At 39.6% G+C, this 20,556-nt stretch overlaps 3 protein-coding genes across 7 annotated transcripts in view; 1 reads left to right on the top strand and 2 right to left on the bottom strand.

The window, feature by feature from the left end:
- BTBD10 (BTB domain containing 10) overlaps window positions 1-1,437 on the bottom strand; it is an 86,147-nt gene extending 84,710 nt beyond the window's left edge. For 4 of the 5 annotated variants that reach the window (XM_049649805.1, XM_049649750.1, XM_049649789.1 and 1 more), the window contains exon 1: window positions 381-1,437. The gene's annotated coding sequence lies outside the window, so the exon portion shown is untranslated. The remainder of the gene's footprint in view (window positions 1-380) is intronic. The other variant, XM_049649802.1, reaches the window with a different exon arrangement.
- LOC125935899 (atherin-like) lies at window positions 87-20,242 on the top strand. The gene is made up of 2 exons (XM_049649807.1): window positions 87-358; window positions 20,012-20,242. Exons 1-2 carry the CDS (start codon window positions 87-89, stop codon window positions 20,049-20,051), a joined length of 312 nt encoding a protein of 103 aa, XP_049505764.1. The 3' UTR covers window positions 20,052-20,242.
- Window positions 11,541-12,276, bottom strand: PTH (parathyroid hormone). Its single transcript, XM_049649808.1, has 2 exons — window positions 12,186-12,276; window positions 11,541-12,066 (listed from the first exon to the last, which is right to left on the bottom strand). The coding sequence occupies exons 1-2, from the start codon at window positions 12,269-12,271 to the stop codon at window positions 11,805-11,807; spliced, it is 348 nt and encodes a 115-aa protein (XP_049505765.1). The 5' UTR covers window positions 12,272-12,276; the 3' UTR covers window positions 11,541-11,804.
- Window positions 20,243-20,556: the final 314 nt, after the last annotated feature.

Genomic DNA, 20,556 nt, shown 5'->3' with positions numbered 1-20,556 from the left:
CGCCCTCCTAAGGATGTCACTGCGTTAGCCCAGTGGTGACAGAAAAAGGGGCGGGGCACGGGGTTACTCTGCCCAGGGAAGGAGGGATGAGGGTATCGCCTTCATCCCTTGGGGAAGGGCCTCGGGACTCCCAACCCAAAAACAGCACCGCCGAAAATCCAAATCCCTTCCTTGCCTCTCCGAATCAGGGGCCAGCTGCCGGAGCCCAGAACCCCACCCACGGTCTCCCAGCAGGGTCTGAGACACCCAGACCACCGCCACGGCAGCCCAGCGCTCAAGCCCAGATTCGCCCTCCGCCCCCTTCCTCTTTCGCCCAGCCCAGCCCAGCCTCCGGCGCCGCCCCCACCGAGTTCCCCAGGTGAGTCCAGTCACCCTCGAACCTGCAGTCCCTCTTGAGTGTCCAGGGAGGACCTAGGCGAAGGCGGGGGGCCAGCGACACCTCCGCTTCCTCCTCAACTGGGTCCCTCTGGAGGTGTCTGTGGCAGCGGCCACTCAGGCGGCTGCGGCCAGCAGAGCCGCCGGGGCAGGTTACAGGCCGGCTCCTAAGCCTCTTCTCGCGAGAGCCTGGAGTCCGAAGAGGCGAGGCTAGCGGTGTTCTCGCGAGGATGGCGGCTCAGCGCCCGGGAGTGGGCGGGACGCCGAGGGTGAGGGTGAAAGAGGGAGCGGCCGCTTGCGGTGGGCGTTCTGCCTAGGGGCTGGGGTGGCGGAGTGCTGGGCGCCGGCCCTTGCAGACGTCAGACCCGGATCCTCGGCGATCCTCGTGTCTGAGAGGCCCAAACCTCTGAATCCCACGTTTTTCCTTCGACTTCCTGTTACCGTTAGAAAAAAACGGACAGCGTCTCCTGCCCAGAGTTAGAGAAATAGCTCTGGGACCCCGAGTGCTCTAAGACGTTTCCCTTAATTGAGCAAACTCCGAAATGGCCTTAGCGAGCTCACCTGGCGGCTATTCACCCACCTGGGTTCACGAAAGGCGGTCGTCGTGAGGCCCACCCTCTATGCCTCGGTATCTGCAGCTGTTTGTTTTTAAAAGCTGGCTTGGCGGGAACCGGGTGCCAGCTGAAACTCCTCCTTCACTTGAGCCGCCTATCACACGTCGGGAGGAACCTGGGTCGCTTGTTGCTCCTGTGGCCAGAAGGTCGCCAGTTAATAAGAGTTTCAGTCATCCAACTTCTCTGAGCCTACCATGTGCCAAACGGTGGACGATCCTCACGGGGGTTGGGGGGAGGAGTGACTAAAAGACGCGGTCTCGGCGCTGGAAGCTCAGACCGCGGGGGCAAGACCCGCCCGATAAATGGAAACCCACTGTGCTGTGTTAAAAGCCCGGTTGCTCGCAATGAGCTACGGGAGCAGCAGACAGAGTAACCGGCTCTGCCTGGCATGTTGAGGAAGCCTCCACCAGGGAGAGACATTTGAGCTGAATCTTGAAGGATGAGTACGAGTTCTTCCCCGGTTTTGAGAAGAGTGGGAGGGGCGTTGCAAGCAGAGAAAGCAAAGAGGAAGAGGACCTGGTTTGTGTAATTTGGAATGAAAACGGATCTTGCGGAAAGAACCTTGTTGAAAAACTTGTAATCATTGTTTAGTTCGGAAGAGAAAAAACTCCCAGCCCCCATGCGTGATAACCAAAGTGTTGTCCAAACCAAGGTTTATGCTGAGGAGATGAATTGTGCTGCACGGTACCGGAAAGTGAATATCCTCTTCCTCATCTAGGTACACTCACACATCAGAGACCTAAAGGGAAACAGGTTATTGTCCTAGTGTGCCCAATTGTTACTACCAACATTCTGTTAAATTGGAAATTCCCAGTACTCTTTGAGGACTGCTAAGTAGAGCGATTTAACAAATGTTGCAATACAGGGAATCTCATGGAGAAACTTCAGAAACATCCTCAGGCAACAACACAACAAAAACCTCACCAATCTTGATTTATTATCAAAATGTTCGGGGGCGCCTGGGTGGCTCAGACGGTTAAGCGGCCGACCGGCTCAGGTCGTGATCTCGCGGTCCGTGAGTTCGAGCCCCGCTTCGGGCTCTGTGCTGATGGCTCGGAGCCTGGAGCCTGCTTCTGTTTCTGTGTCTCTCTCTCTCTACCCCTCCCCCGTCCACGCTCTGTCTCTGCCTTTCAAAAATGAATAAATGGTAAAAAAAAAAAAATTGTTTTTAAATGTTCTGCTGTAAGTTAAGATCAAGGGAGGTGATTCTGTAGTCCATGTTAGGTTTAGAGAGGTCTGTCAAACAGGAATCCTTTCCCTGTATCAAAATAGAAGCTATAATTTCCTACAGAAAGTCTCTGATATTCTATAGAGTTTCCACCAATCTTCCTTCAAAAAACATCTTCATTTTTAATATATATATTTATATATACAATAGTGTCATTTGGCTCACTCTATCCTCCCTACAAATAAGCCCAATACTTAATAGGAAAACAAAAAGTAGTTCTAACCCTGCTGTGGGCCAATCAGGTGTCCTCCTTGGCATAATTCACAAGTTCTAGTCCAAGTTCCAGAAATTCTCCAGGAAACATTGGAGGAATTATGTCAGCAAAGATTTTAGATAAAATATGGAAACTTTGTTCCATACTGGAATCAGGCCAAAACATTTTACCTTACTTTGAGGGACCTATAGTCCATCTTATTCTGTTATTCCAAGGAAGGAAGGAAGGAGGGAGGGAGGGAGAAGCAAGGAAGTCTGAAAATCTAATAAAACTATCACCATCATTTGCTTAAAAAAATTAACCTATCAAATATTAATTTGGGGAGCATTGGTAGCATCTATATGTCTAGTAGGTAACGCCATTGATTCAAATCATCACAAACTGCCTACACCATCATTTGTAAATGCTAGCTGACTAACCCCTAATGTAAATCTTCTACAATATCAATCACAATACGCACCAAAAAGATCAATACAAATAAAGAGTTTTATACAGAAGCAACGAATAAGTTCCTTTGGTTGTATTGTTGCACCTCGTAATATGGTTAAGACAAGATTGTTTCACAGCAGAGGATAAGATAGTTAGCGCCTGGAGGGCTCAGTCAGTTAAGCATCTAACTCTTGATTTCAGCTCACATCATGATTCGTGGTTAGTGAGTTCTAGCCCCCCCCACCCCCCCCCCCCCCCCCCCCCCCATCAGCATGGAGCCTGCTTGGGAGTCTTTCTCTCCCAGGGTCACTCTGCCCCTCCTCCATTCGCACAGTCTCCAATAAGTAAACTTAAAAAAAAAAAAAAAAAAGACTTCTAGTTAAATACTTGCTCAGCAAATTAATAAGCCACAGAACCAGAATCCTGTTTAACTTTAAAGCCTGGGATTTCTTGTTACTAGAAGGTTTGAGCACTGTCACCTAACAGCAGGAACAGGAAAATCACACTAACACCAAAAGAACTCTATTCAGCAAACATATTTATAGATTAAGACCCTGTATAAGAATACTAGGGGAAGTACAGGCCTTGTGAATATACAGGTTCTAGGATGGGAAAAGATAAGATTCAGTAAGCAGAAAGGGAGAGGCTAAGGCTTGAAGGTCCTGGGTGGGGAAAACACATATTTTAAAACAATGCTGGGGAGCATCTGACCACTAGCAAACTCCTGAGGGCGCAAGGTTCCTCTTAAGAATGTAACAAACACCACCTACCCACCCCCTCAGGTTTCCCTCAGGAATTTGACAAAAGACCTAACTAAAAATAAGTAGTAGACCATAAAAGATATGACCCAAAAGGAACAGTTTGGCCGTAGAACACCCCCATACAACGGAAACGAGCCAATCAAAAAGGAATGACTAGGCATTTAGAGTTATCTAGCCAATAAGGGTGAAACCTGAGAAGGGACAAGGGGGAAGGAGAGGGGCTGATCAAAACCTTATAGAACAGAGTTTTATAAGTTTGCCTACAGTTTCTGGCATTCACTTTTTTTTTTTTAATATATGAAATTTATTGTCAAATTGGTTTCCATACATGGCATTCACTTTTGAATGAAGAGAGCATTCATACAATTCTTTCTTTCTGATCTTATGCTCTAATAAACTTTTGCCTGCTGCTCATTTTATTTTGTGTCCACCTCTTCATCCTTCAATGCAGCAAGACAATGAATCCCAGGTATTGAGGTTAAAAAAAAAAAAAAAAAAAAAACCTCGCAAAACATTTCTACTGACTTAAATGAGATGTGTAAGTAACAAATAAAAGGAAAGCAAGCCGGGTGGTAAGGAGATAATGTGCTGTAAGAAATCAGAGATAGGAAAGATTACTTCTGATTGAAGAGATGAAGAAAGTGCAGGAAAGGGGGAAGATGGATGTTTGATTTGGGGCCTTGAAGAATAGATAGGATCCATGCATGAAAAGATAATAGGAAAAAACAGCTGTTTTTTTGTTTTGTTTTGTTTTTGTTTTTGTTTTACATAAACTCTATGCCCAACATGGGGCTTGAACTCACAACCCAGTGATCGGATCACATGCTCTATCTACCAACTGAGCCAGCCAGGTGTCCCAAGAAAGGACATTCTTATGGAGAGATCAACAAAGGCATATTAATGGCTAAGCTATGTATCCTTTAGGGGCAAAAATGACCCATTTAAGAAATGAATAGGACGCAATGTGAGAAAAGTAAAATGGAATGGAGACATAATAATGGCCTGGAATGTTGGGTTAAAGTAGAGGTCTGCAAACTTTCTATAACTTGTTAGCTTGCAATAAGGGTAAAATCTCAGATCTTTCACAGCTTTTGACAATTCCTATTAGGCTTTGTTTTGTAAAGATTGACATAGCGATCTAAAAATTTACATAGAAATGCAAAAGTCCTAGAACACGAATTTAAAAAAAAGAGAGAACAGGGGCGCCTGGGTTGCGCAGTCGATTAGTGTCCAACTTCGGCTCAGGTCATAATTTCACACAGTTCATGAGTTCGAGCCCCACGTCAGACTCTGTGCTGACCGAGAGGAGCCTGGAGCCTACTTAGAGTTCTGTGTCTCCCTCTCCTTCTGCCCCTCCCCTGCTCATGCTCTGTCTCTCTCTCTCAAAAATGAATAAACATAAAAAAAGAGAGAGAGAGAACAAAGTGGGAGAACTTACACGTCAAGATTTCAAAACTTATTACAATACTACAGGAATCAAGATGGTGTGGTGTTGGCACAGAGCTAAGCACATTGCTTAATGGAATAAGTTATGAATCCAGAAATAAGCCTTTACATTTATGGTCAGTTGATTTCTAGCAAATGTACCAAGATAATTCAATGTGGAAAGGATAGTCTTTTCAAAAAAACAAACAAGCAAACAAAAGACCCTTAGGTCCTTACCTCACATCATACACAAAAATATTAATCTTAAATGGATCATAGGCCTAAATATAAAAACTAAAACTAAATTTGATAGGGGCACCTGGGTGACTCAGTCAGCAGAGCATCTGACTCTTGATTTCATCTCAGTCATGATCTCATGGTTCATGAGTTCAAGCCCTACATAGGGCTCTGCGCTGGTGGTTTGGAGCCTGCTTGGGATTCTCTCTCCCTCCCTCTTTCTCTGACCACCCCCCCCCCCATGCTCACATGCTTTCTCTCTCACTCTCTCTCAAAATAAATAAATAAACTTTTTAAAAAACTATAAATTTGATAAAAGAAATCAAAGGAGAAAATCTGCATGGTGTTGGGTTAGACAAAGAAGTCCTAGACATGATAGCAAAAGACAAGTCATTTAAAAAAAAAATTGACAAATTTAATTATTACATTTAAAGTAATAAATTTAATCAATAAAATTGAAAATTATTGAGCTTCAAAAGACACCATTAAAAGAGTGAAAAGACAAACCACAGACTGAAAGGAAATGTTTGAAATCATAAGGAGGTGTATCCATAGTACATAAAGAACTCTTATAACTTAATAAGACAATCCAATTAAAAAATAGCGAAGGACTTACACAGACCTGTCTATGATGATATACAAATAGTTAATACAGACAGGAAAAGATGCTCAGTGCCATTAGTCATTTAGTAAATGTAAATTAAAACTACAATGAGATAAATTACAACTGCACACTCACTCGAATGGCTATAATGAAAAATCAGACAATGACAGTGTGTGAAGATAGGGATAAACTTGAACCATCATAGATTGCTGATGTGAGCATAAATCACAATCATTTTGGAAAACAGTAGCTTTTTATTTTATTTTTTATTTTTTTTATTTATTTACTTTTTTAACATTTTTATTTATTTTTGAGACAGAGAGAGACAGAGCATGAACAGGGGAGGGTCAGCGAGAGGGAGACAGAATCCGAAACAGCCTCTAGGCTCTGAGCTGTCAGCACAGAGCCAGACGTGGGGCTTGAACTCACAGACCGTGAGATCATGACCTGAGCCGAAGTCGGCCGCTTAACCGACTGAGCCACCCAGGCGCCCCAACAGTAGCTTTTTAAAGTTAGATATAAATTTACCATACTATCCAGTAACTCCTAATGATGAAGTTTCCGGGTGATGGGAGGTTCGTGGGGTCCAGAGCTGACGGCCAAGAAAGAGTTCTTGAAGATACCTTTGGTGCAAAAAGATGACTTTATTAACGCATGGGAACAGGATCCATGGGCAGGAATTGCTGTGCTGTGTGAGGGGTGACCGTTTTATGGAGTCAGGGGAGATAAAGTCAAGAGGGAGTTTCCAAAAAGACTTTCACATGCTAAAGACTTACTGGAGGCCGACTGTTGTCAAGCTAAGATTGTTTTCCCATTAGCAAAGCATTAACATTGAGACAGTAGGGAGTTCCTGGACTTTAGGCTGTTGATGGGATTGCCTTTTTCAGCTAAACTGGTGGAGACTCCTATCAGTTTAACCATTTGTTTTTTGCCCTTTCTTGTTTTGGGGTAGCCGGGAGTGTCCAAGGAATATCACACATGTCCCACCTGGGGGGAGAGTGCTAGCTTGTGCTTTGCCCTCAGCCTGCCTCACGCTCCCTCATCACCAGGAATCTACCCAAAAGAAACAAAAAAATATATATCCACACAAAAACCTACGTGTGCTGCTCATAGCAACATTATCCTCAGTAGCCAAAAACTAAAAATAATCAACTGGTGAATAGATAAATGTGGTACATTCATACAATGGAGCGCTCTTCGGCAATAAAAAGGAATGGCTTACTGATATGTACTACAACATAGATAAATCTCGAAACCTGTAGGCCGAGTGAAAAGAAGTCAGATGCAAAAGACTACAAATTGTGTAAGTCATTTAGATGAAATGTCCAGAAAAGGCAAACTTAGAAAGACACAAAGCTGATCCATGGTTGTGGGAGTTTCGAGTGGGAGCAAGGATTGACTGCAAGTGGGCTCAAGGAAATTTACTGGAGTGATGGTAATCTTCTAAAACGGTATATGGATGATAGTTGCACGATTCTATAAATACTAAATAACACTTTTTCAGAAGGTGAATTTTATGTAAGTTATACCTCAATAAAGCTGTAAAAAGGGGGAAAAAGTACTTTAATCCTATGGATCGGATACCTCAATTAATTCTTTGGATCCACATGAACCCAAACTTGCAGAGGTGGGAATTTTCCTGCTTGTAACCTGAAAGCCATTTCATTTTTCAATGCCATCCATGGTTTCCATGCATGCACGTCCATAAATATATCTACCTCAGAACCTCTTTATCCACTTTTCTGTCCTGGGATCCTAAGAGAGGGTGAGAACATAGAACCCATGAAGATCTGTGCCAAGGAGCTACAGACGTTGCAATTTGGCCATCGTCCTCTCAAGGAGATGTGATCTCTGTCCAAAAAGAAGAACAGACAGAAACTGTTAGATCATACGCTCCTGAGCTTTTCTAATAGTACCAGGAGTTTATATGTTTGTTTTGCTGAAAAGGAAGCTTTAGGATAAGAACTGCAAAAGTAAATCACTGATTTTAAAACCTGACTATTCTAAATGCTGGGCTTTGCTTGGGATGAAGTTGAACTAGACAAAACAGACCCACTGTTTAGGGGCAGGTTGTTTCTTCTCCAACACGTCCTGGGTCCACTTCCATGAACTGCTGCTTCCAAAAGGAACCAAGAACTTGTTTCTATCCAGTTCTGCACAGACTAGGTTGGATATTTACAGGCCCAATCCCTGAAGACTTGGGAAGGAAGGTTTGTGGTGTATGGGCCACATGGAGAGGAGAATGATAGGGGTAAAGATATTTAGAGACACACATTATCCAAGGATTAAGTTAAGCAGTGAGAGGAAGTCAGAGGAGAGGGACTTGTGGGACCCCATCTGATACTGACCTTTCAGGGACTGAAAGTTGATTCAAAGAACGCAATAAAACATTTTTTCACTACTCAGAAATAATAAATAAATAAGTAAATAAACCTATGCTTACATGAGAACTTAAAATGTGATTTTTAAAATTATCTACAAAGCTATGGGAAAATAATTGTTTAATAGATGGTGTTTGTTGTTTGTTTTGTTTGTTTGCTTGTTTGTTTTTACAGAGAGAGAGAGAGAGAGAGAGAGAGAGAGCATGAGTGGGGAAGAGGGGCAGAGGGAGAGAAAGAATCCCACGACCCTGGGATCATGACGTGAGTCGAAATCAAGAGTTGGATGTTCAACTGACTGAGCCACACAGGCACACTGATAGATGGTATTTAGAACACTAACTGTCCATATAAAAAATAATAAAGTTCCAATATAATATTTTGTCCTACACAAAATTAGACTCCAAAACAAGAAATACTTAAAAGTGAAAGGTAAAACACTAAAGTAGTTATAAGAGATAATTTGTGACCTAGGGTTGGGGAAAGACTTCTTCAGTAAGACTCTCCAAACACAGAAGCACCTGGGTGGTTCAGTAGGTTAAGCATCTGACTCTTGATTTAGGCTCAGGTCATGATCTCACAGTCATGAGATTGAGCCCCACGTCGGGTTCCATGCTCAGCGTGGAAGCCCGCTTTGGGATTCTCTCTCCCTCTCCCTCTGCCCCTCCCCCATCTAAAAAATAAAAAACAAAAATAAAACCAATAAGGAATTCATATTAGAATATGCAAAGAACTCAGAATTAACAGGGCCAGAAAATCAATTAAAAACTGGCAAAGGATATTAAGGAAAAAAAAAAAAAAAACAGCTCATGGACTCGGAAGACCAAGTGGTCAGTTCGTAGAGAGAAGTTAATCTCACTAGTATTCAGAGATAGGTGAATTAAAACAATGGGCTACCACTTACCATCAATGTGACACAACTTCTCATAAATGTGCATACTTCCAATTGTAGGTGGAAATAGACAGAAATGCCTAGTTCTCCTGGTGGGAATAGAAACTGTACATGTGATTCAGGGTCTTGCAAAGTTTGTTTATGTATCAGGATTCTACCCCTGAGTCAACATCCAGGGAAATTCTCACACAGTTCCATCAGGAGACATATTTAAGAATACTCGTTGAGGCTGGACGCTACCAGGGAGCTGGAGGCACCATCCACACCACCTTCTACTGCTTATTCTTGTATTAGATAGTAAACTGGAAATTGAAAAACTGCATTCTCCAGACACCTCTGCTGCTAAGGTTCTAGAAGAGGTTTAGGTTCAGCCAATCATATGCACTCCTGGGAGAAGGGGCAGGCATAAGTAAGGTGATTCCGTCACTTTTCCCTTTCTGCTGGCAAGCCCTGTTGTGGAAGGGGTTGATTTTATTGTGTTAGTATTACCAGATTCTAGCAACAAGGCACAATAGATGTCAAGAAGCAAAGGGCTTGCCATCTTTTTTTGCTGTGGTTGGTCATGGCAGGTACAGTTTGTTTCTGGAACAGCAATAGGAAGCAGCTGCCTCCTGATCAGGGCAGTCTCAGGATAATATCAGTCAGTTGCTGAGATGAGAAGACAGAACAACTCTCTTGGTGACTTTGTGAGTTTTTCCTCCAAGTTTAACATAGAGTCTGTTTTCATCAGCATTCTCAATGATTTTGTAATGAATCCCTTTCTATAAACTAACGGAAGTAGCTTCTCTTCTCTGCATTTCAACCAAAGCCTGATTGTTTCCACCAGGATGCCAGACATTTGTTAATATTCTTGTACATCTTGCAAAATTTACTTGCCATTTCAGCCATCTCAATTTTTCCCTACATCAAGCAGATCTGTTCCCTTCTCTGTGTATCATTGTGTTTTGCATTTCACCTATAACACTGTAATTACTTGCTTACACCTCTGTTTTCTTTAGAACACAAACTGTTTGAGGCCAGTATGGGATCTTAGTCCTCAGGGATATAAAGCATATTTTATTTTTTAATTATTTATTTATTTTTATTAGTAATATCTACACCTAGCATGGGGCTTGAACTCACAACCCCAAGATCAAGAGTAGTGTGTTCTATTGACTGAGCCAGCCAGGCACCCCCACAAGGCACATTTTAAGTGCACATGTAGACACTGTATTGGACAAGACAGAATATAGAACATTGCCATCATCACAGAAAGTTCCGTTGCACAGCATTGATCTAAGTAGAACCAGGGTCTGTATTTTACACTTCTGGAGTGTCTTGTATTTTTCTTTCATAGTGTTTATCAAAATTAATAGTGAATTAATATCTGTCTTGCATACTAAATTGTAGGCCTCATTAAGATAGAAACTGTGTCCATTTTGTTTGCCAGTTTATGCCCAGTGTCTAATCTAGTACATGACAAATAAAGGATACTAAATTGATATTTGTTAAATGACAAATGAATGAAATCATGTCCTAATAAATACAAACATTCTATTCATTATTTTTAAATTTTTTTAAAGTTTATTATTTATTTTTGAGAGACACAGAGAGACAGAGCATGAGTGGGGTAGGGGCAGAGAGAGAGGGAGACACAGAATCGAAGCAGGCTCTAGGCTCTGGGCTGTCAGCACAGAGCCTGATGTGGGGCTTGAACCAACAAACCATGAGATCATGACCTGAGCCAAAGTCGGACACTTAACTGATTGAGCCAGTCAGGTACCCCCAAAAGTTCTGTTCTTTACAATTTGGGGTCCAGTCTAGAAATATGATCAGTGGGTTTGTGTGTAGACAAATGTTTTCTCAAGTTTCAGACCACTTTTTTGCCTTTCCTTGCAAGGCATTTAATTTCCTGAAATGAAGAGAGCAATAGTATCTAGCTAGTAAGGATTCCAGGACCTAGTATTTTGGTAATATTAAAAAGATGATGTCCAAAATATGGGACTGTAAGACACATAATTAAAAAAACATTTTGCATTATTCTTCCTACTCATGACCAATTTAAACACTTTGGTATTAGTCATAACCCCAGAAAGTGTTCTTAAAATTTTTTTAATGTTTATTTATTTATTTTGAGAGAAAGAGACAGATAGCGTGAGCAGAGGAGAGACAGAGAGAGACACACAAATCCAAAGCAGGCTCCAGGCTCTAAGCTGTCAGCACAGAGCCCAACGCGGAGCTTGAACCCACGAACTGTGAGATCATGACCTGAGCCATGGTCAGACGTTTAACCGACTGAGCTTTCAGGTGCCCTGAAAACGTTCTTATAACAAATGAGAACTATTTAACTTCATTTATTTAAAATTATGATCATTAAATTTTTATTTTGCAGTGTACGATGGGAGAGAAGTTACAAAGTGCAATTTTATTCTTTTATAAATTATGCAATAACATACTTTAAAAAGAATAAACAACAGAAATGGAATAATTAAAAGAGGTCTTACATGAATAAAAGTAGAATCAAAACAATCAATCAGAATTTCAGCTATCGTGGCTAGCCATGGATTAGACGTAAATATTGGCATTTGGTGATCTTCAAAGCTTGAGAATGTTAGCAGCATGTAATTTTGTTGCCCTATCCTGTATATAGCAGTGCTCTGCTCTGTCTTCACTGGGATTTAGCTTTGATTAACACATCCACATCAGCTTTGTCTGCTTCTCCAAGACTTTTTTGATGGTTCTCAGCCGGGACATTGTCTTCCTTTTTTCGGGGCCTCTGGGAACCACCATCTCTGTGAGCTATTGGAGCTCCGAGGGCAACAAAGTTGTGTACATCCTGTAGTTTCCTCCGCAGCCATTCTACCCTCTCCACGGAGCTCAGATGCTTGCCCAGGTTATGCATAAACTGTATTTCACTCACAGACCTCTTCCTGAAGGGAACAGCAATGGGAAGGACCACTCCATTAGCTCCCCCCTTCCCAATCATAAAGCCAACGTTAAAAATCCAGCTCCCATGCCCTCACCACGCAGAACAGCTTACAATACTTACTTAACAGGTTTCCCATCCGATTTTGCAAGAAAGCAAATTGCAAACATGACAACCATGACCTTAACCATGTCTTTTGCAGACATCATCTTCACTAAAAGGAAAAGGAAAATGGAAGCGTTTAAAAATATTTTTAATGTGTCAAACTGTACAATCAAATTTGTAGTAGTTGCCTTTACAGCCATACAAGTGCACAAAGTGTTACAGCAATCCCAAGTAATTGAATTGGTTTTCATGAAAGACTTTGACAATCAGCCTCTTTTATTTTATAGATACGTTAGTACATATTGTATACACACAAAATTTGACTCTGAAATTAGTCAGATTAGTTCTCCTTTCTTAAGTATCTTTTAAGAGTTTTGTACAATTTTTAATATATTAATTTAAGCCACATGAGAACTGAAAAGGCTTACTTTTTAGAATTTCCTCCCACGTTTTATGTTGCTTATGATTAAGTGCTTATAATTTGCTTGAAAATGGCTAATTCTCTTAATTAGGTAACTTGCTAACACTATTTACTAAGCAAGTTTCTTTTCTCATAAGTCAACTTCATTTCAGGCACTACAATAATAGTCATAAATATCAAACGAATAGGCTCTGATTTAGAGATTTTTAATGAATTAATGCACACTTCTATCATTAAAAAGAATGTGCCAAAGTATTTTAAAATCATCTAATCATTCATCTAATCATTAATTATTTATGGAGTTAGAGCCTTGGCTCCATATGGAATGCTTGTCTATCTTATTTGACTTATTTTATTAACACTCTTGTTTGAGTATAATTTTTAGCACTTTCCTCTTTTGCCCATAAAGCTTTTCATCTCAAAATAGAACAGTCTTACCTTAATCTGCATTTCAATAATTGCAAAGCCTATTATTACAGAAGTGCTTTTTCTTAACGCTTAATGTTCTCCATTTTAACATACACAGAATGGCTATGTGCTCATATTTTTAAAGGGAAACGGCATCATTTAGAAGTAGCATAAGAAAGATTATAATCCACATTTATTTTTACTCTGCAATATAAGACTACTGATGGAGCAACAAATGAATATTCTTCAGTGTTGGTTTATGTTAGAAACAGGCACTGTAGCTACGGCATTGGGATTTGGTCCTAGCTTTGTCATATCCACCTAGTGACTTAAGACATCTCTCCTTGGCTTCCTTGTTCTTTTATTATTATTATTATTTTAAGTTTATTTGTTTATTTTGAGAGAAAGAAAGAGAGAGCAGGAAGGACAGAGAGAGGAAGGGAGAGAGAGAATCTTAAGCTCTGCACTGTCAGCGCAGAGCCCAACACGGGGCTCAATCTCACAAACTGAGATCATGACCTAAGCCAAAATCAAGAGTCAGATGCTTAACGGACTGAGCCACCCAGGTGCCCCAGCTTCCTTATTCTTAATAGAGAGAAGAGCTTCTTACAAGAAAGTCATGAAAAAGCTTAAAAAAGACAGTTGTAAAACACCCTTAAAATTCACATACAGTTTTCAGAATAGCAATTTTGAAAAGGCTTTATGTAAACGGAATAAATATCCAGGAGTAAAACTGAATTTCTCCAACTGTAACACAGATTGAGCTCTCCACGAGTCATAAAACAAACCATCTAGATAAGGATATTCTGCATTAAAATGAATTTTAACACAACACAAATTTGTATCGGCTATTTAAATCAGAATTACTCATTCCTCACTAGGCTGTTTTATTTCAAAATTTCAGTAAGATAACCATTAGAGCATATCATGCCAAATTTTAATTATTTTCTGTGTAATTTCAGATGAGTTTAGAAAAACAAAGCATCTCAAAAGACTTTAATCACAAAAATGTATGATTCAAGAGCATTTTAGCAGCATAAATTTCTTTTATATTAACCATAATTCAAACTCTCCCTTAATAACTTACCTTGAACAAGCAGCATATTTGCAGAAAATAGCACACATCACATAATTACTTCATAATGACAAAAAACCTCAAATGAAATTTAAAAGAAAATATAAATATTACTCACCACACAAAGTTGTGACAAGATCTTTCAGGCGTCTTGACAGCTGATACTTTCTCAAAGTTGAGTGAACTGGTGAAAGCTGATGAATTAGACTGTAGAGACCCTCAAGTGTGACTTTTATATATAGGTCTTCCACTCACCAAAAGAAGCTTTTTTGTTGTCACAGATAATGTCACTCCCCATTCTCTGGATAGTAACGATAGGTTCAAAGCCACACACACACCCCCACTGGGCGGTGCCCATTCCTCTTAAATTTTAAATAATTGGATATTAAAAGGAAAACAGTGTGGGGCTGGGAAAAGGGTTTATGGAAAGATTTCTAACAAATATTGAAGTGTAATTGTGACGGGATTAATGAATTTATAAGAAAGACTGATTTCAAAGGTTTATGGTAAAGCGATTATTTGAAAGTAAAATCTGAAAATAAGTGTATTTGTTATAACATATAGTGTTATATATAACAATATATATAGTGTTATAACACTATTGGTATAATTATTGTGAGGGTTGTAAAGAATCACATTATATTATTCTTACTTTGGAATCCATTTTCAACCAATCCATATTATTCCTATTTCAAAAAAAAAAAAAAAAATAGACATACTGCTTTTCTTAAAGGAAGTGTTAAAAATATTTTGAGAAAATGCACTTTGTAATTAATTTTAAAGCTTCAAGTGTGAAATTATCTTAAAATTCATGTCACTTAAATTTCATTTATACATTTTAATTTGCACAGAAAACATTTGATAAGCACTAACTATATGCCAGACTTTATATGTATTATCCCATTTAGTCTTCGCAGCAATCCCTTAAAGTAAATGCTGATATTAGCCCAGCTTTCACATGAGGAAACTGGGTTTGGAAAGTGGAGAAGATGGAATTCAACAAAGGTCTTTATGACTCCAGAGCCATTTTGATTCTTACTACCTCAGTTTCGCCCTAGAAATGAAACCCTTCTTTGCATTCCAGTCTTTAATTTGCCTAGCTTTTGCAGCCTCTTTGCCCAGGGGTTGGGTCTTGATTCTCAGGTTCTCCCCGTTGGTGACTAAGGGCCTACTCCAAATCTAATAGAGGCATAGTACTGCCACCTGTCTGATTTCAAATATTGGTACAGTCTGGTCTCAGTTCGAAACCCCTTGAATGCCCTGGGTATATCCAGGCCTCATTTAGGCAGCTTGACTCCCACCTAAAGTCCCAGAACTGGATTGTTTTTCTTAGCTATGGTCCTATCCAGGCTTCATATTATCCCCTTTCTTGCTAACCATTGCCAAGGTTCAACTCTACCTCAAGTGCAAGCCAGTCCAAGTTTGGACAGTACCTATACAGAGTCTAGAATGAGATATATGCATGAGTCCTGCTCTGGGAAATCCTCTTTACTGGGCAAATCTTACCTGGAGTGTATGTCCAGACTCCATTTTGGAAGTGCCAGAAACAAAATGCAACATGGCTAGAGGATTGAACTGGGTTGCTAAAAATGTTGGAAAACATGACAAATGAGAAGCAGTTGAATGAAATTGGAAAAGTCTGGAAAAGACGTGGGGGTGACTATATAGATGTTTTTAATTTTTTATGGGGCTAACACACAGAAGAAGAAATGTTTTCTGTGGTTTAAGGAAGGAAAGACTGAGTTTAATGGTTAAAGATTACAAGAAGGCAGATTTGAGCTCAACTTGGATATTTTAATTATTAAAATAAAGAATCAAGTATCTTCTTAAGTAGTGAGTTCCCCCATCACTGCAAGAGTTCAAGTAGAAGCTACATGAGATTTTTTAAGGAGAATATAGAGATTCCTATGTAGCGAGCGGATGGTTGAACCATGAAACCAGACCATAAAAATCTATTACTTTGGTTTTTTGAAGACCTCTTCTCATGCAAAGTATCCATGTGATGTTTGTTTATCATTTTTTTTGTTATACACTGTTGAGGGGAAAGAGAATTGGAAATGCGAATGATTTTATAAACACATTTTCACTGTTATTATAATGCCATGTTTAACATTTTAAATTTGTAGATTTTTCCACTTCTTCAGGGAAGTTTGACATCATTGACAGCCTTCCAGGAGTGATGCAGTTAGTACTTTCACTGTGTTCTTCCTACTGCAATTAAATAAGAATAAATTGTCTCATTGAAGACAACCATATTGCTAAATTAGTTTTTCTTACAAATTAAGCAAACCGTTTAGACAATGTTCACTTGTTTAAAAAATGCCTTGAGGATATACTATCAGCTAGGAGCTATGCTGAGCACTAGATGATTGAGATATGATCTCTGCCCTCAAATTTAACACATAATTACCATATAATATAATAGGTTATAATAGAGATGTGAACAAAGGCTTATAAAAATGCAGATAGGGAAGTAACTAAATTTCCATAGAGTTGATGGGAGCTATTTTACTGAGAAGCTGAAATATTCTCAAGGATGACGGAGTTTTCCACCAGAGAAGGTGAAAAAAGAACAGAGAGAACAGCATATGCAAAAGCATGGAGGCCATGAAGACTGAATATATGCAAGTGGGAGGAGAGGGGGAGATGAGCGATGATCCCATAGAAGGAGCTTAGGTACAAGTTGTAGAAGGTATTTGTGTGTATGACAAGAAGTTTTTATCTTGCAGTCCTTTCTAAATTCATGCATGTATTAGTAATATTTTTGTGTCTCTCAGATTTTTTAAAGGACTATCTGACCTTCCCACAGAGAAAAGATATTGCTGCCAAGACTTGGCACATTGTTTATCTGAACCATCAGGGTCTGGAACCACAGTCACTTGATAGAAGGACATTATTTAAGAAATAGGAGGGCTAGGGGCTATGTGGGCACAAGAGGCTGATGTCACATTGACAGAAAAGCTGAGCACAGCTTTTTGCTTTGAAAAGCTCAGCCTTTCTTAGGACTCTCAAGTTCTCCGAAACTGGGATCAGACAAGATACTGTATTCCTCACATTTGGGAAAAATAAAAGAGCCATGTGTTTTCTCTTGCATTATGGAGGTTTAATTTTAGACAGATACTTTTTCCTTCTGTTTGACAAATAAGAATTAGTAAGACTTTGGGGACTTGGCATGAAGAAGAAACTTCCAGGGCTAGGAAATCAGCCACAGTTCTCCTAATTCCAGACGGATGAGATGGTATCTGAAAAGTTGACTTACTCTTTTGCTTTAAGCTGCTCTATGGGATATTGAGCTACTGAGTTCTTTTAAAAAATTTTTTTGTTATTGGGGCGCCTGGGTGGCTCAGTCGGTTAAGCGGCCGACTTCAGCTCAGGTCACAATCTCGTGGTCTGTGAGTTGGAGCCCCGCGTCGGGCTCTGTGCTGACAGCTCAGAGCCTGGAGCCTGTTTCGGATTCTGTGTTTCCCTCTCTCTCTGACCCTCCCCTGTTCATGCTGTGTCTCTCCCTGTCTCAAAAATAAATCAAACGTTAAAAAATTAAAAAAAAATTGTTTTTGTTATTGAAATAAGTTGACATATGGTGTTATATTAGTTTTGGGTGCCCAAAAGAGTGATTGGACCAATTCTATACATTATGTAGTACTTACCACACTAAGTATAGTCACCATCTGTCACCATACAATGTTATTAGAATGTTACTGACTATATGCTCTAAGCTTTACTTTTCATCTCCATGACTTATTTATTTTAGAACTGGAAGTATGTATGTCTTAATCCCCTTTCACCTATTTCACCCATTCCCCCCCTCTGGCATTTGCCAGTTTATTTGTTCTCTGCATTTATGCGTCCATTTCTGCTTATTAATTTGTTCTGTTTTTTAGGTTCCACATATAAGTGAAATCATATGGTATTTGTCTTTCTCTGACTTATTTCACCTAGCATAATATCTACTAGGTCCACCCATGTTGTCGCAAACAGCCAGATCTCATTCTTTCCTTAAGCCAAATAATATTCCATTGTGTGTATGCACATGGTGGTGGTGGGGGTGGGGGGGTGGTGTGTGTGTGTGTGTGTGTGTGTGTGTGTGTGTGTGTACCACATCTCCTTTATTCATTTATCTATCGATGAACAATTAGGTTGCTTCCATATCATGGCCACTGTAAATAATGCTGCAATAAACATAGGGTTGCAAATATCTTTTTGAATTAGTGTTTTCATTTTCTTTAAATACCCAGTAATGGAATTACTGGGTTGTATGGTATTTTTATTTTTAATTTTTTAAGGAACTTCCCTGCTATTTTCCACAGTTGCTGCACCAATTTACATTCCCACCAACAGTGTATGAGGATTTCCTTTTTTCTACATCTTTACCAACGCTTGTTATTTCTTGTCTTTTTGATTTTAGTTATTCTGACTGGTGTTAAGTGATATCTCATTGTGGTTTGATTTGCATTTCCCTGATGATTAGTGGTGCTGAGCATCTTTTCATGTGTCTTTTGGTCATCTGAATGCCTTCTCTGGAAAAATGTCTATTCAGATCCTCTGCCCATTTTTAATTGGGTTATTTGTGGTTTTTTTGGTGTTGAGTTGTATACTTTTTTTTTTAATTTTTAAAAAATGTTTTATTTCTTTTTGAGAGAGACAGAGTATGAGTGGGGGAGGGGCAGAGAGAGAGGGAGACACAGAATCTGAAGAAGGCTCCAGGCTCTGAGCTGTCAGCACAGAGGCCGACATAGGGCCTGAACCCACAAATGGTAACATCATGAACTGAGCTTAAGTTGGATGCTTAACCAGTTAAGTCACTCATATGCCCCTTGTATAGGTTCTTTATACATTTTGAATATTAATTCCTTACCAGGTATATCATTTACAAATATCTTCTCCCAAAAATGCCTTTTTATTTTGTTGATGGTTTCCATTGTTGTGCAGAAGGTTTTTATTTTGGTGTAATCCCAATAATTCATTTCTACTTTTGCTTCCCTTGCCTCAAGAGACATATACAAAAATATGTTGCTAAGGTTGATGGTCAAGAGATTACTGCCTATGTTTTCTTTTAGTTTTATGGTTTCAGGTCTCACATTTAGGCCTTTTTTTTTTTTTTTTTTTTTAAGTTAGAGCATCTTAACTTTTCAGATCCCAATTTCCACATCTCAAAGTAGAATACTTTCTTCCCTCCTCTGAGTTATGGGCTTTCAGATATGAGCTATTATATGCAAAAGTGTTTTGCATGTAATTGACATTCAAAAGATGCATGTCTTCTTTGGGACATGAAACTAACTCTGAAGGGAAAGTGTTCCTTGCCTTTCCCCTCAGATGGGTCCACCTTACTCCAGGAGTCCCCATTAATAAACATGGAGAATATTGAGCTCCTGGGCCCAATTTGCCCTCTGCCTCCAAGATCTGCCAGCCTGGTCCTGTGAAGTGCAAAGAATTTGGAGGCAGTAGGCAGCTATGATGTTCATAAAATCCACTCTGAATCTGTTAATAGCACAAGGAATTGTAGTAAAATTTAAACTAAGACTAATCATATCTTTGCATTGTTGGGAACAAAATGTGTTGAATGTGATTGGAGAGTGGACTCCTACACAAGTTAACAAACTAATAGGTGGCCTCAGAAGCTACATTCTTCTTACACCCTCCTGGCAATACTGTGCAGTGGAAACACTCAGGACCTGACTATGGAAGATGAGAGCAAAGATCATAGCTCTAGCACTTATTAGTTGCAAAACCCAGGATGAAAACCTTAATTTCCGCACAAAAATAAACATAAGCTACCCCACAGAGTATCACAAGGATCACATAGAATAATGTAGATGAGGCACTTTGTCAACTACATACGAGGTCTTGATTAAAAACAAATTTAGCAATAATAACATTGTTTTCATGAATCCTGTTAAAGTGATATAATTCTAACTTGGAGCTTTCTGTGTCCTTTCTAAGCTTCATGAAGGACATTTCAAGCATCACAGAGCTTCTCTAAAGGCTACACCTAGAATGCTATTGACATTGCCTTTCAACAATGAAGAAAATCTTCCATACGGTCAAACTCAACAAACCGTCCTGAAGAACGCTCTAGTGGGTGCAAAGAGAAGTATGAAGATGAGATTCTGTATTTTCCCTGCATGGAAATTCTCTAGATGTTTAGGGCACCAATAAAGTGTAAAAAAGCCACTATGAAACTTCATTCCAAGCATATTCATGTGGTTGGGTCGCTTATGAAATCAACTAGAGGGAAGATCGTAGTGGAAAGAGCAATAGATTTGGAGTCAGAAGACCTGAGTTCAGATCTTGGCATTACTAGGATCATCAGATTCAGCAAATAAAAACACTAGACATCAGTTAATAATAATAAATTGTACACTTAAAGTTTTATTAAGAGGATAGATCTCTTGTTAAATTGTCTTTTCAGAAAAAAGAATTTAAAAAATGCCACAAGACACCCTGTTATATTTGAACTATTTCTAGTTATCTATGCATATGTACAC

This window comes from Panthera uncia, chromosome D1, assembly GCF_023721935.1.
Source record: "Panthera uncia isolate 11264 chromosome D1, Puncia_PCG_1.0, whole genome shotgun sequence".
Lineage (NCBI taxonomy): Eukaryota > Metazoa > Chordata > Mammalia > Carnivora > Felidae > Panthera > Panthera uncia.
Note: the sequence above shows the minus strand (reverse complement) of the source record. Positions and strands in the feature narration are given on the sequence as shown.